Consider the following 15,575-nt stretch of genomic DNA (forward strand, 5'->3'; position numbering starts at 1 on the left):
TTGACATATGAGACGTACAATTAAATAAACATGGCGCGTTTGTGTATCTTACTATGTATCTGTACTTATCGGTGTAAACACATACTAAATGATTTGCCTAAGAACGCAGTAGATACATGAGGGCAACGTGCCTGAACTGATAACAGCACCACTTAAACTCAGAAAGATTTCTGGATTTAGTAGAACTTTGTCTTTCGCTTACATCTAGTTTTACATCTGAAATGCTCCCATACACAGAATCAGCCTAAATCGCCTACTTCACCATTACTGCTGGACCATCTGACCATCTAACATACGTGGTGTCCACCTGACTGTCTCCTACAGATGAACAGAGGATCAAGAGTGCTGAATTACAACATTACAACATTTCTCAGGTCTCTTCATCAGGCACAGTACCTGATGAAGGGACCTGAGGAGTCATGAAAGCTTGCTATTTGTTACCATCTTTTCAGTTATCCATTAAAAGGTATCAACCACTGAGAAGTCTCAAATTGTTTTATTTTTCTATCTACTGGCTAACAAGGCACAAAGATATATTTTTATTGTATCAACATTTGATTGGGAGCTGATCTGCAGTACCCGACAACGGCCACTACACATTGTACAGAGTTGTGCTGTCCGGCTCCATAACTGTGTACATTCAGCCACTGCAGGAGCAGAAAACAGCTGCTTAGTGGGGGTGCCGGGTGTTCGACCCCCACTGATTTGTCATTGTGCCCTAAGGATATTTAGTATTATAGTGGTGAAACAAGTCTTAAAGCTTTTACATATTACCCCTTTAGATGGGGTGTACAGGCTTGTACAAGGCTTTGTAGGTTTTCTGTGTAAGGCTAAGCTCACATGTCAAATTGGTAGTTATGTTTGTCTGTTCCGTTTTAGGAATTCATGCCCAAGGCCGGGGTCACACTTGCGAGTGTGATGCGAGAAACTTGTTCATTATTATCCGGCACTGCTGCCGACACTTGGGACTGGAGCGTGCGGCTAAATAGAAATCCAAGCAGCCGCACGCTCCGTTCCGAGTGCCGGTATTGATGCGAGAGACTTGCGCGAGTTTCTCGCATCACAGTTGCAAGTGTGACCCCGGCCCAAAATGAACTTCTGATTGCTGAGCTTTTCCTGCCATTTTAAGAAATGACAAAAAATAGCCACCAGAAGGCCCCCCCTAATAATCAGAGGAGGCCCTCTGCTCCCATTTTTAGCAGTCAGAATTTTATACTCCCAATCAGACATGTGCGCAGAGCCATAGATAGGAAGGCTCTCTGTAGTCTCTTACCATTATCAGGAGACGTAATTAGGGGCCCCTCTATACTATCTCAGAATTTTGGTTATTATATGACTATTATTAACAGGAAAACACATTTAAAGAAGAAGCAATAATGCATTTGCTATAACAGTAGTTTTATGGTAACCGTCCATTCCCTCTATTTCAGCTATTATGTGCTCGGTAAAACCTGATGGGATTCCACAGCTATGTCGGACGGATGAGATAGGAGAGCTGTGTGTGTGCGCGCTCGCTACAGGCACGTCCTACTATGGTCTGTCCGGTATGACCAAGAACACCTTTGAGGTTCGTGGCAACTTATAATATAACGGATTGACATCACTTTTGCGGTCACGAATTTCCATATTCTGAATTACAGTTGACCTTTAGTAGACATCTTGTTGATGTGGATATAACTTTCTTGAGATCATTACCATTGGTTGACGTTTTCCCAACATTTCACGTAGAAGGAGATGGAAACTTTGCATTCTTTTCATGATTTCATTTTAGATGCTACATTAAAATGACCACGGATGCTTTATTGAGGCCAGGATTAAACGTGTCGACATTTAGATAATTCGTGAAACGATTGTCGAACCAGTTTTTTGTTTTAATTTAATGTTAACATGAATTTGTGAGTCCAAATTGCCAGTATAAACTAAACACACAACTCATAAGGGATATAGTCACTATAAAAATTGCTCTTTTTGTGGTGTAAATACTGCCTCCGTTTTACAGAAACTGAGGTTTAATCAAGTATGATAACTAGGTTTCTTGGCGCACTCTGGGTGTGGCGAACACGCTCAGTGCACCATTCCACTGATTGCTTTTCCATGCCACCGCCTTCGTCAGTGATTGACAGCACTGGTGTACCTAGAGCGAGCATTGTTTGTATAGGCCTCTAACAAGCCAGTACTGTCAATCACCAGTGATGGAGGCGGTAACATGCAAAACTAGTGGACAGAGTAGTTCAGTGTGCATCTAGGCCACACCTAGGGTGCACTTAGCACCCTAATTAGCATATTTGATTAAACGTAATTTTCGGCAGAACGGAGGCAGTGATCAGGACACGAAAAGAGTGATTTTTATAGGGACTATATCCTCTACAAGGCCGTGAGTTTAAATTATGTGCTCAGTTTGGGCTGACAGACTCCTTTTAAAAATAATGATAATGATCGTAATAACCCACTGGTGTTTATATTTTAGCATTCCTTGTCGGATAAAAAGAGATAAATAAATCTCAGACATCTTTGTATAAAGTACTGCATATACGTTTGCTGAAAAAACAGGAATAATAACATAGAATTATAGCTAGAAGTGCCAAATACGCAAGGGTTTTACAGGATTAGAAAAACTATGGCCGCTTTCTTCCAATATCTGTTTATAATCACTTTATTATATATCTGTATATATACAGTTGAAACCAGAAGTTTACATACACTATATAAAAAGACACATCTGCATGTTTTTCTCAATATCTGACATGAAATCAGAGTAAACCTTTCCCGTAATAGGTCAATTAGGATTACCATAATTATTATTTGCCAAATGCCAGAGTACTGAGAGAGAGAGAAAGAGAGAATGTTTTAAGGCATTTATATTACTGCAAAGTTAAAAGTTTATGTACATTTCATTAGTATTTGGTACCATTGTCCTTAAACTGAATGACCTGGGTCAAACATTTGGCATATCCTTCCAGAAGCTTCTCACCATAGTTGGTCGGAATTTGTGCCCATTCCTCTTGATGAAACTGGTGTAACTGATCCAGGTTTGTAGGTCTCCTTGCTCGCCCCTGCCTTTTCAGCTTTGCACATAAATTTTCAATAGGATTGAGGTCAGGGCTTTGTGATGGCCACTCCAAAACATTGACTTTGTTATCCTTAATAGACTTTGTTACCATTTTGGCAGTATGCTTTGGGTCTTTGTTAGTGATGAGCGAATATACTCGTTACTCGAGATTTCTCGAGCATGCTCGGGGGTGCTCCGAGTATTTTTTAGTGCTCGGAGATTTAGTTTTTCTTGCCGCAGCTGAATGATTTACATCTGTTAGCCAGCATAAGTTCATGTGGGGATTCCTTACCAACCAGGCAACCCCCACATGTACTTATGCTGGCTAACAGATGTAAATCATTCAGCTGCGGCAAGAAAAACGAAATCTCCGAGCACTAAAAAAATACTCTGAGCACCCCCGAGCATGCTCGGGAAATCTCGAGTAACGAGTATATTCGCTCATCACTAGTCATTGTCGATTTGGAAGACCCATTTCCACCCAAGCTTTAACTTCCTGGCTGATGTCTTGAGATGTTGCTTCAGCATTGCCACATAATCTTCTTTTCTCATGATGCCATCTATTTTGTGAAGTGCACCAGTCCCTCCTGCAACAAAACAACCCCACAACATGATGCTGCCTCCCCCATGTTTCACAGTTGGGACGGTGTTCTTTGGCTTCCAAGCTTCTCCCTTTATCCTCCAAACGTAACTATGGTCATTATGCCCAATACGTTAAATTTTACTTTCATCAGACCACAGGACATGTCTCCAAAAATTAAGATCTTTGTTCTTGTGTGCATTTGTAAACATTAATCTTGCCTTTTTATGTTTCTTTTGGAGTAATAGCTTCTTCCTGGCAGAGTGGCCTTTCAGCCCATGTTGATACAGTACTCGTTTCACTGTGGATATTGACACAATCTTAGCAGCTTCTGCCATCATCTTCACAAGGTCTTTTGCTTTTGTCCTTGGGTTGATATGCACATGTCGGAACAAAGCACATTCATTTCTGGGACACAGAACCCGTCTCCCTCCTGAGCAGTATGATGGCTGGGCATTCCCATCTTGTTTGGACTTGCGTATAATTGTTTGTACAGATGAATGAAGCACTTTCAGGTATCTTGAAATTGTAGCCAAGGATGAGCCGGACTTGGGCAAATTCCACAATTCTCTTCCTGATATCTTGGCTAATTTCTTGAGACTTTCCCATGAGGCTATACAAAGAAGCAATGTGTTTCAGGTGTGCATTAAAATACATCCACAGGTGTGTCTCTAATTAACTCAGATGTTGCCAAAACGGATGCTTCCAAACACATGACGCCATCATATGGGCAGTCCAGAAATGTTTAAAGGCATAGTAATGTTGGTGTATGTAAACTTTTGACTTTGCAGTAAGTAATAACAATGCCTTAAAACATTCTTTCTCTCTCATTCTGGCATTTAGCAAATATTAATAATTATGGTAATCCTAATTGATTTAAAACAGGAAAGGTTTATTCTGATTTCATGTCAGATGTTGAGAAAAATATGCAGATGTGTCTTTTTATATAGTGTCTGTAAACTTCTAGTTTCAACTGTATATTATTAACATCCAGACCTATACAATATATACACCACCATACCTTGCAATATTCTATGAGGACATATAGATGAAGAAGGGCTCTGCATCAGCATCTGCTGGACGGGAGGGTGCTGACCTTGGACGTGTCACATTTTCTCAGCCTAGCCTGTAAGCGGTGTACATTAGGCAACATTTGCATGCAGTTACATGGGTCCAGGTTTTTCATGCACATCTCTTAGTGTCAGATCGATAACATTTGGACAAGACATAAGATGTGCACGTTCCAGCGTTCTCCCCTCTGTTTATCTGTAATCTCTTCTATTGGAAATAATGTTGTGCTGCTCGCAGTAAGTTGCACAGTGAAGGTCGTATCATGTCTGTTGAGCAGGAGACTGCTGTCAGCATGCTGAGCGCTCCCCGTTAAAGGCGTTTGTCTGTAGTGAATGTTAATAATTGAGTAGAGTGTTCTTGTGGCGCGCTTGGAAGGCAAAACCTGTGAGAATTTGCAAACTCTGTGCGGTATTTCAATTTTAATGCTTTGCTGCAAAGTATTGCTGCCTAATGTGAATTCTAATGCTGTGGATACAAGTAAAAACAATAAAGAATAGAATAAAATAATGTGTCCTCGGGACATAGTAATGCAGATAGCCCAGATTTTTAATATACACTGCAGTCATTATAAATAGCTGCATGCAGGTCGTACGTACAGAGCTGTCTACTTTTCTTGAATTGTGTTAAGTAATACAGTTTCATACAATTATGTGCTCTCCAGGAAAAAAAAAACATAAAATGTGTGGGTTTTTTTTAACATGGGAGCCAGTATATGACACACAGCTCTGATCTCACTGATTTCTGCACCTTCTGGGTACAGAACAGCAGAGCTGTGTTTCATTACAAACACCTCTTGCAGCTTTTCTCTCACCTCAGTCAGTGGGAGGGGAGTAGAGCAAAGCTGAGTTTCATTACAAACACCTCTTGCAGCTTTTCTCTCACCTCAGTCAGTGGAAAGGGAATACAGCAGAGTTGTGTTTCATTACAAACACCTCTTGCAGCTTTTATCTCACCTCAGTCAGTGGAAAGGGAATACAGCAGAGCTGTGTTTCATTGCAAACACCTCTTGCAGCTTTTATCTCACCTCAGTCAGTGGGAGGGGAGCAGAGCAAAGCTGTGTCATTACAAACACTTCTTGCAGCTTTAATCTCGGCACTGAGATATGTTTTCCACAGACTTCAGTGTTAAAAAATATAGATCAAGCTGAAATCAGTTTTTTAAAAACAGACAAAAAGTTGTGTCCACGCAACATTTTTTCCAATGGATTGCTGCTGGTTCCGTTCTAATGGATGATTACTGTACACGTAAACATAGCCTAAAAATAAATGAGAAATATATCACCAGAGTATAAATCGTATAGAGGGGTTTCCCATTGGGTAAGTTATGAGATTGTGATTGGTATCTCATCTTATCATGCTGTTTTTATAGGTTTTTCCAATGACAAGCTCAGGAGCACCGATAAGTGAATATCCATTCATAAGGACTGGCCTTCTCGGATTTATTGGACCAGCTGGGCTGGTCTTTGTTGTGGGAAAGATGGATGGCCTGATGGTTGTGAGTGGACGGAGACACAATGCTGATGACATAGTAGCAACAGCATTAGCAGTGGAACCAATGAAATTCGTCTACAGAGGAAGGTTTGTAAAAATGACCCAAAAGTATTGTTTTTAGATAGGTATTTAAAGAAGTTTACCACCCCTATTACTTTATTTTTGGCTACGGCAAAAGGATACTATAAACATTCTTTAACAGCAGCTACTCGTCTACCTATTCCCCTTGACAATCCTCTGTCCTGCTTGCCAAGTCCTCCAGTCTCCTCTCCTTCTCGTCTGGGATTGTCAGTGCATGGCCCTTGGGAAAGTGATTAGATGCAGCAGTCACCCGCCAACAGTACCAGAGGCGAAGGATCCTGATGGTATGTCCTGCCACAAGATCCTATCCATTTCAAGCAGCATGAGATTGGGTCCTCTTCTTCAGATAAATGAGGGGCCAAAAATGGATTTAAACAGGCTAAAAGGATACTCCAGGTAAAAAGTAAAAAAATACATCTATTGCCTCGAGTTGGAAGTCTCACCTATGTGGTCTCCAGCAATCATAGGAATCATCGTAATCTTCTGCACACCAATACTGCAGCCTACCTTTATGCTCAGGTACTAGACAGTGGTTTTGTCCTGCCCGGAAGCCTGTTGAGAAAATGTCTCATGCATGGTTAGGTCATGACATTCTCTGCATATAAGAAGTCTACAGCAGAAGCCTACCAGAAGATACGTGTGAATCCCTCACTGTTCAGCCCATTCATCAGAGTATCACGTGAAAATGTAAGTTGCTCTATGGACTTCTGCATCTTTAATGTGAAATTTCCTATAAAATCAAGCTCCTGACATATTGAGAAAGAAATAAATTTAATTTTAATACATACTTCTTATATGTGGTAAATCTTAAAATGGGGCCACTTACACAATTGTCTACTAGTCCTTGTTCCCAGTACTTTGGCTAAAGAAGCCAGTCACCTCTTGACTCGGTTTCTTCAATATGTCTGCAGTCTCCCAGCTCTATTCAGTTTCATATTTTATATATAATTTTGTAGTGCAATTCATTAAAAATTAGATTTTGTAAATGTTTTATTGTGGTCTGATTTCATACCGTAAATCATTAGTATTCCGGGCAGTCGATGTGGTTGGTATAATTCCCTTTGATAGTTAAGCCATTTACAAGCCTTTCACAATACCTTAGAGAAAAAGGCAATTTTATGCAAACCATGTCACTGTCTTTCTTGTCTTAAAGGCTTTTTAGAATTCACATCAAACTATTATAGTTATAGCCTCAGAGGACATCAATGGCCTAACAGGGTGTATACCGAAACCAATTCTCTGTGATTTTACAATAATGTGATAATGAATTTCTAAACATGTCCCAATAAAAGCTCAAATAGTCTAGAAAATGTCTAGGGCTGTAACGATAATAGTTGTTTTTGCCGCAATGTAGATTAATTCCTCATCTGGTTCTTCTTCAAGAAAAAAGTTTTCAGCTTTGAGGAGACATGGCGAAAGAAAGTAAAGTTTTGAGCTGTTCTGAGACAATTTGGTTTGTGTAGATAAAATGTAGATGGTAAAAACTAATATATATTATTATTTATTTTATTTATAATATAATAATCCCACATGCGCACAAGAAGTGTAGCACAATGCCACTCAGTCTCCATGCTGTATGAAGCCATAATATAGGGTCCAGAGTAATGCCCTTTTGGACACTGTATTATGAAGTCATTGTCCTCTAGAGCAGAGCTTGGGCCTCGTCTGGCTGTCCAAGTCAGGCCGGTGGACCCAGACAGCTGAGGGGCTGAAAACAGTGGCCCACAAACCAAACCATGCCCACCGCTGCCGCCCGCATCTCAATGTCACCGCTATCTGCATCCTCAAGATGCAGGTAGTGATGAATTAATTGGTGGAGGACTGAGCCACCGCTTCCTTCTACCCCCAATCATTGTGTACAACTGAGAGAGCAGACGCGATTACGTCACTACATTGCGTCTGCCACCACCATGTTTCACTGTAGGCATCATGCATTTAGAAAAATTAATTTAGAAAAATGTATTGTCATTTTTTTCCATGCCTTTAAGAGCTCTGTCATTGATATGGCTGTAATTGTTGCTTAAGTCACTTTTATGTACTATGTTAAATAAAAACACTTTTCTTTTATCTTTTTGGTGGATTGTCTTACGCCAGTCTTGCATGTTTACAAGAAAAATTAATTGTTCCTACATAGAAACATGTGGGTGAAGTGACCTCATGTGGGGCTCCATGAGTGCTGCTGGTGCTGAGGAGCTCCATTTCATTAATGGTATAATGAATTCACAGATGTACTGCTCTATATTGAAAGAGAAGATGCTGCGATCACTCTGCGACCTTGGTGGAGGTGCACTTTTCCAACATGACAATGATCCAAAACATACACCTAAGGCCACGGTTGTGTTTCTGAAGAAGAGCAGGCTGAAAGTGATTCAGTGACAAAGTGTCTCCTGATCTGAACCAGACCGAACACCTCTGGGGAATTCTGAAGAGACAAGTTGTCATCACTCTCCATCCGGCACCCAGGCTCTAAAACAAGTCGTTCTTGAAGAATGGAAAAAGACAGATGTTGTAATATGTCGCCAACTTGTTCTTTCCGTGCCTAGAAGACTTCCCCTGCCGAATCTTTAAAGCTTATTTTCTTCTAAACACCAGAACATTTCAGAGAAAACTATACGTGGCTGGAATTGTGCAGCCGGCCTCTGATTCATGCTCCAAGCGGTCTGGGCAGCATGAACCAGGTGACACCTTCACGCTATTACAAAGTTAGCAATATCTTTTCTTTTGCGGAAATGTACTTTTTGCTTTACTCCTATGTAATTTGTGTTTCATATCAGTTTCTCAAGATTTTTAAAGTCTTTGCTATAGGATGATGTAAGAACCCATGAAAAATCAGAAATCATGATAACAAAGTAGATTGAAAACAGACCTGCAGCAGTTATGTGTCCGTCATCTCTGTCCATCTATCCCGTGATCTTACGGCTCTGCACATTGCTGCAGGATGTGCACTTTGGCTTCTCTCCAAGGTTACATAATAATTCCAATTACTTGCTTTGGATTTGTAGCTCGCCATGTTCATGACTAAACAATAATTTCCTGAGTATATGATTGTTTAGTCCTGAGTATATGATTTTCCTGAGTATATCGGGGTCTTGCAGGGTATTTAATGACATGATGTGCAGTTTATTTTATTGACACAAACATGACATAAAGTGAATTGCTGCTTTTCTGGGTGGAGAAGTGATCAGATTTCCTGAGTGCTGTTGACAGCTCACACGGCTGCAGGCTTTACTCTGCTGATAATTAAAAGAGAAAACTCATCTCAGCCCATGTCCGTCATGTTCGGGCTACGTGCTGTGACCATGTCTGATGTCTGCACATACAAATGTGTCTGTAGTGTCTTCATCATTCATTGCTACAAAATATTATATTGATATTTAAAGGGGTATTCCCATCTCCAAAATCCTTCCCCAATATATAGTAGGTGTAATAATAATAATATTAGCAAATACTGCCAATTAGAAATGTAGCATAGTTTTTCTGATTTACTATGTCTATTTCCTCATGTGGTCATAGCCATGAATACCTAAGGTCCTGCAATGCCTGAACATGAGGAAAGAGACAGCGAATGAGAAAAACTATACTACATTTCTAATTGGAGGTATTTGCTAATATTATTATTATTACACTTACTGCATATTAGGATAGGATTTTGGAGATGGAAATACCCCTTTAAGTCCTTGAAATCTAGATGTATTCTTCGGTGTCCTCATGTGGATCAGGTGCTAATCTGTGGATGAATCTCGTGAAACATTTTTGCAAAGTAGCTTATACCAACCAGTAGACCGTTTCTGCCTCCATCAGTACATGAGATACCGTAACTTAAATTCAGGGTATGGAGTCTCATTAAAGAGACCTAACTCAGTTTGGAGAGTTCTTTTTCAAGGCAATGCTCCGTGGTATCAGAGTAACTCATACCAGCCAAACCAGAGACGCATACATAGCATTACATTTCTATGGAGCATTGCCTTGAAAATATGGATTCACACTGAGTTGGGTCTCTAAAAAGAGCTTGTAGCTCCCCTGAGCTGTGGAAAAATTTTTCACCTGAACTTGGTATTTAAAAAAAACTACCACAATTTTCCTGAAATTGTGTGCCCTTTTTTCTCCACACATACCTGTGATTATTGTGGCCAACGAGTTTCTTTTCAACCTTTTAACCTCATTGGTCTACAGGACTTTTTTTCCCAGAGTGCATCAAGCTTGTTTGGATGTTCTTTTGCATAAAAAGAGAGGAAGCATCATCATCCACCTCCTCTAAATGGATGACATCAAGCTGTATGCGAAAAATGAAAGAGACATCAACTCACTGATCCACAAGGATCTACAGCGCGAAGACATCGGGATGTCCTTCAGGCTGGAGAAGTGCGGCCGGTTGGTAATAAAGAGTGGCAAGGTAGTCAAGACTGATGGAGTAGAATTACCAGCAGGGCACATAGCAGATGTACAGACATGATACGAGTACCTTGGCATCCCACAGGGATACGGTAACCATGATGAGGAGGCAAGGAAAGCGGCAACGTCCAAATACCATCAAAGGGTAAGACAGGTCCTGAAGAGCCAGCTCAATGGGAAGAATAAAATCTGCGTCATCAATACATATGCTCTGCCATTTATCATATACCCTGCTGGCATAGTGTGCTGGCCAAAAGAAGAGATGGAAGCTGCAGAAGTGACGACACGAAAGCTCCTCACAATGCATGGAGATCTCCACACTAAGTCTAACACCTAAAGATTGTATACCAACAGAAAGGAGAATTGTCAAGGCTTGATAAGCATCCAAGCCATCATCACGGATGAAACAAGAAGTATCCAGGAATACATCAGAAAAATGGCACCAAAAGATGAGATGCTGAGAGAAAGTCTAAGGCAGCAACAACAACAGATCTGGAAGGAAGAGCAGGAACATGAAGCGCCATGGCAAGACAAGCCACCGCATGGGATGTACTATCGACAGATAATGGAGGTGGCTGACATAGAGAAATCCTACCAATGGCTGGAGAAAGCTGGACTCCGAAACAGCACAGAGGCACTAATCATGGTGGCACAAGAGTAAGGACTAAGCACCAGATCCATAGAAGCAGGGATCTACCACACAAGACAAGACCCAAGGTGCAAACATCCAGTAATGAAATACGGACAGTGCTCCACAGAAGGGTGAACTTATATCTCCTTTATTCTACCTTTAGTTGCGACGTTTCGATCCAACAGGATCTTTATCAAGACCCAAGGTGCAGACTATGCAAAGAAACCTCAAAAACCGTCAAACACATTGTGGTAGGATGCAAAATACAAGCGGAAACAGCGTATACCGAACGCCACAAACAAGTAGCGGGAATTGTATACAGGAACATCTGCACAACTTATGGGCTAAGTCACCCTAAGTCCAGGTGGGAGACCCCATAAAAAGTGGTGGAGATTGAAAGGACTAAAATCCTGTGGGACTTCAAGATCCAGAAGGATAAGCAGATGTTGGCTAATGAACCAGACAAGGATCAGAAGACTGCAATGATAATAGATGTGGCAGTGCCAAGAGACAACAACATCAGAAAGAAGGAATATGAGACGCTGGAGAAATACCAGGGCCTCAAAGGAGAACTGGAGAAGATGTGGAAGGTGAAGGCAACAGTGTTTCCAGTGGTGAGCGGAGCACTTGGAGCAGTGACCCCTAAATTGGGAAAATGGCTACAATAGATCCCAGGAGCAACATCTGCGCTCTCTGCCCAGAAAAGTGCAATGCTGGGAACAACTATGATTCTGCGCAGAACCCTAAAACTCCAAGGCCTCTGGTAGAGGACCCAAGAAGGAGAAAGGACAAGAAAGACAACCCCCATTGGGGGGGTGAAAAGGAAGTATATATGTATATATATTTTTTGTTGCCTAAAATACAAAGGACATGAGTCATCTTTAATAAATTTAAGCCTTTTAGAGATAATTTCATCTTCAACTTGCTTAACTGTTCACAATAACCGTCATTTTGACCAGGGTGCCCAAACTTTTACATGCCACTATACTCGCTAGACCTGGTGCTAACGCATCAAGCTGGCAGACATCCACAAGCCACAGGTTTGGAATTTCTGCTATAGTGTATAGCCATTAAAATAAAATATGCTCTTAATAAAACGTGGTCTGTGGGTTCTCAGTTTTATTCCTTTATTTGATCAGCAAGAATGAAGCAAGATAATTTGAAATAAATCACAAAATAATGACTGTTGTGGTGATGATCATCCTTAACTAATGGAGTTTTCTTAATGCAATGCATCTTATGGATATTATTGATACTAACTTTTTGCATTGTTTGTGCTCAATCCTGTATGAAGTTGTTTTCATGTGAATATTAGTACTAGAAAATGATGTCGTTGCTACCTCTGCCCTTTACATTTCCCATTGTTGCCTCCAACATTTCTGTAAGCGACTTGTACGTCATATAACTTTGGCGCTTGTTATCTTTTTGCAGGATAGCAGTCTTTTCCGTGAATGTCCTGCATGATGAGAGGATAGTTATTGTTGCAGAGCAGCGGCCGGACTCCACAGAAGAGGATAGCTTCCAATGGATGAGCCGAGTCCTACAGGTAAAGACTTTATTCTTCAAGTGGTGAATTGTGTATTTGAAAAATTTGTGCAAAAGTAGTTTATAATAGATGGTGAAAAAGTTTGGAGGAAACTGTTCGTAACTTCATCTAAAATATTGTTTAAATATTAAAAATATAAAGGATTGTGGTATCATCTCGTGTTGAATGCTTCACAATCAGTCAAGTATATGAGATCCCTCCTGTGACGCTAAAGGAAGACTTACACCAAACCCATGGATCAGTATTGATTTTTTTTTTGGGCTTGAGGCATTTTTCTGTCCTGCCTGACATCTTCGGTACATACTGATGTAGTGCGATATGTTGTCTTTAGAGTTTCTTTCCCCTAAGGCTCAGTTCATATTTTTGAAAAGAGTGCGCAAAAATAATGGACTATCTGCTCCTTCATAGGACATAACACTACAAATAATGGGGTCCATCAGGTTCCATCGTGACGCCTGTCACTTTGACATAAAGAATAGCTCTGCCCGCTGCACATTTATTAGTATCAAACGTGATGAAGTTGATGGATGTGTTGATAGGGGCTAAATCAAAAAGTCTACTGGATCCACACTGCATTTGTAGTTTTTATGTTTACACTGAGAAAGCTCATGGCACATACATTAAATGTATCTTTAGGCCCCGATTCTCCGGACTTTGTACTGTCGGCTTCTGACAGGTTTTTTCTTTGATGGCTCGAAAAGTATAGTTGCTTTTATATCCAGAGCAAACTCAAAACACAACCATTTTTAGGGGGAAGTCTGAGGGCGATTGTTGCCACAGTATAGCTTTATAGTGGAATCCATTAGAATTAAAAATTTGGAAGAAAATCCTGACTATGTATTCTACCAACTTCTGCTGAAAACGCAGTGTGACTCCACCCTAACATGACAGCATATATAGTTATTAGAGGGGTATTCCCATCTACAAGATCCTATCCTAGTATGTGGTACGTGTAATAATAATAATATTAAAAAATACTGCCAATTAAAAAAAATTAGTATACGTAGTTCTTCTGACTCGCTATGTCGAATACCCTATGTTAAGGGCATTGCAGTAGCTTAGGTATCCATGGTTACAACCATTCATATAGTGACAGGTAGTTGCTAGTGGTCGTAACCATGGCTACCTACGCTACTGCAATGGCCTGCACATGGGTTTAGAAACATAGGTTATCAGGAGAACTATACTACATTTGTATTTGGAGGTATTTGCTAGTATTATTATTCATTGTGGTTTGGTCCTGATGAAGAGTTGTAAAACTTGAAACGCATTGATGATAAATCACATTAATACTTCACCTTCATGCGTGATCGTATCTCTGAACTTTGGGAAACGCGGACTCTAGACCACCATAATCCTCTTTTATTGCAACTACTATTATTATTATTATTGTTATTATACCTACTACATAGGATATACTTCGAGAGTTTACACTCAAATTTTCGAGTCTACTGAATGAGGATGTGGTTGATGCATACATTCATGCTACAGAGTACAGCGCGACTCATTTTATCTCGGTCTCCCTACTATATATGTACACTAGGTGACAACCCCTCGTTGGACACATAATGGTGTTCCTGTTGGTGATAACCTGACTTCCTCCAAAATGTATAGAATTTTTGCCAAATTTATAAGCGAGGAGCTGTTCTACAAGAACGTGTACGCACATTATAGGTTTAATTCTTGCATAATTCATGACGTTTGGTAGCAGTTGATCTTTCTGACCTTCCTTAGTATGAAGACCTGCATATAATGTGACAACGGCTCGTATTGTTCTTGTATTTCCTGTAGGCAATTGACAGTATACATCAAGTTGGAGTCTACTGTCTAGCTCTAGTACCAGCAAACACACTCCCCAAAACCCCTTTAGGTGGTATTCACCTGTCAGAGACCAAGCAACTGTTCCTCGAGGGGTCACTCCACCCATGTAATGTGCTCATGTGTCCTCACACGTGTGTGACGAACCTCCCTAAGCCAAGACAAAAACAGCCAGGTGAGACACGGATCTGACTCTATAGATTTTATGGGTTTTTTATTCTTTTCTCCATCATAGGCTTGTATGTAAAATATATTGATTTTTATGTTAAAAGTTGGTGCTCTTATAGTGCGGTTAGTGAGAACTAATCCAAATATAAATTCTAAAGCAGGTTTTTACTGTGGAATCTGAGAGCAGCATGATGTAGGGGCAGAGAGCCGGATTCCAGCGATGTGTCACTTACTGGGCTGCTTGGTGCAATTTTGATAAAATTCCTGTATTCTCTGTTGTAAATATGGCAGTGCTATAAATGTTGAGCTGTGTATAACCCCGCCCACACCCCTGATTAGAAGCTTCCTCTGTACACTGCGCATGATTAGCAAGCTACCAATCAGTCGTGGGGGCAGGGTTACAGATTATCTGGACTGCCTGGCACAAGATGCCTAGTCCTGCAGTGATAATCTCCTGCTGATAAAACACAGATTTGTATTGAAACTACAGCAATCTGCTGAGCAAGTGACACATCCATGGAATAAGACTTTCTGCTCCATCATTATGATGTCTCAGATTAAAAAGAAAAAATTGATGATGGATTTCCTTTAATGTGGCACAATTTTTACTGTGTAAGCAGAGAAGTTGGAGATAGATTTAGAAAGAAATCGGCAATAAATGTATATAGTGTTTATTGCGATTAAACAAACTAGTTGCGCTAAATTGGAAATTTTGTAGTAAAGTTTCTATACACTTTCATTAACAAGCT

General features: G+C 40.4%; 1 protein-coding gene across 6 annotated transcripts in view; it reads left to right on the forward strand.

Annotated features, from left to right (window-relative positions):
• DIP2C (disco interacting protein 2 homolog C) overlaps positions 1-15,575 on the forward strand; it is a 467,742-nt gene that overhangs the window by 366,834 nt on the left and 85,333 nt on the right. For all 6 annotated transcript variants that reach the window (XM_077268558.1, XM_077268561.1, XM_077268555.1 and 3 more), the window contains 4 exons: positions 1,431-1,567; positions 6,069-6,277; positions 12,726-12,840; positions 14,632-14,833. In XM_077268558.1, coding sequence (XP_077124673.1) covers positions 1,431-1,567; positions 6,069-6,277; positions 12,726-12,840; positions 14,632-14,833 — 663 coding nt within the window. The remainder of the gene's footprint in view (positions 1-1,430; positions 1,568-6,068; positions 6,278-12,725; positions 12,841-14,631; positions 14,834-15,575) is intronic.

Source organism: Ranitomeya variabilis, chromosome 6, assembly GCF_051348905.1.
Source record: "Ranitomeya variabilis isolate aRanVar5 chromosome 6, aRanVar5.hap1, whole genome shotgun sequence".
NCBI lineage: Eukaryota > Metazoa > Chordata > Amphibia > Anura > Dendrobatidae > Ranitomeya > Ranitomeya variabilis.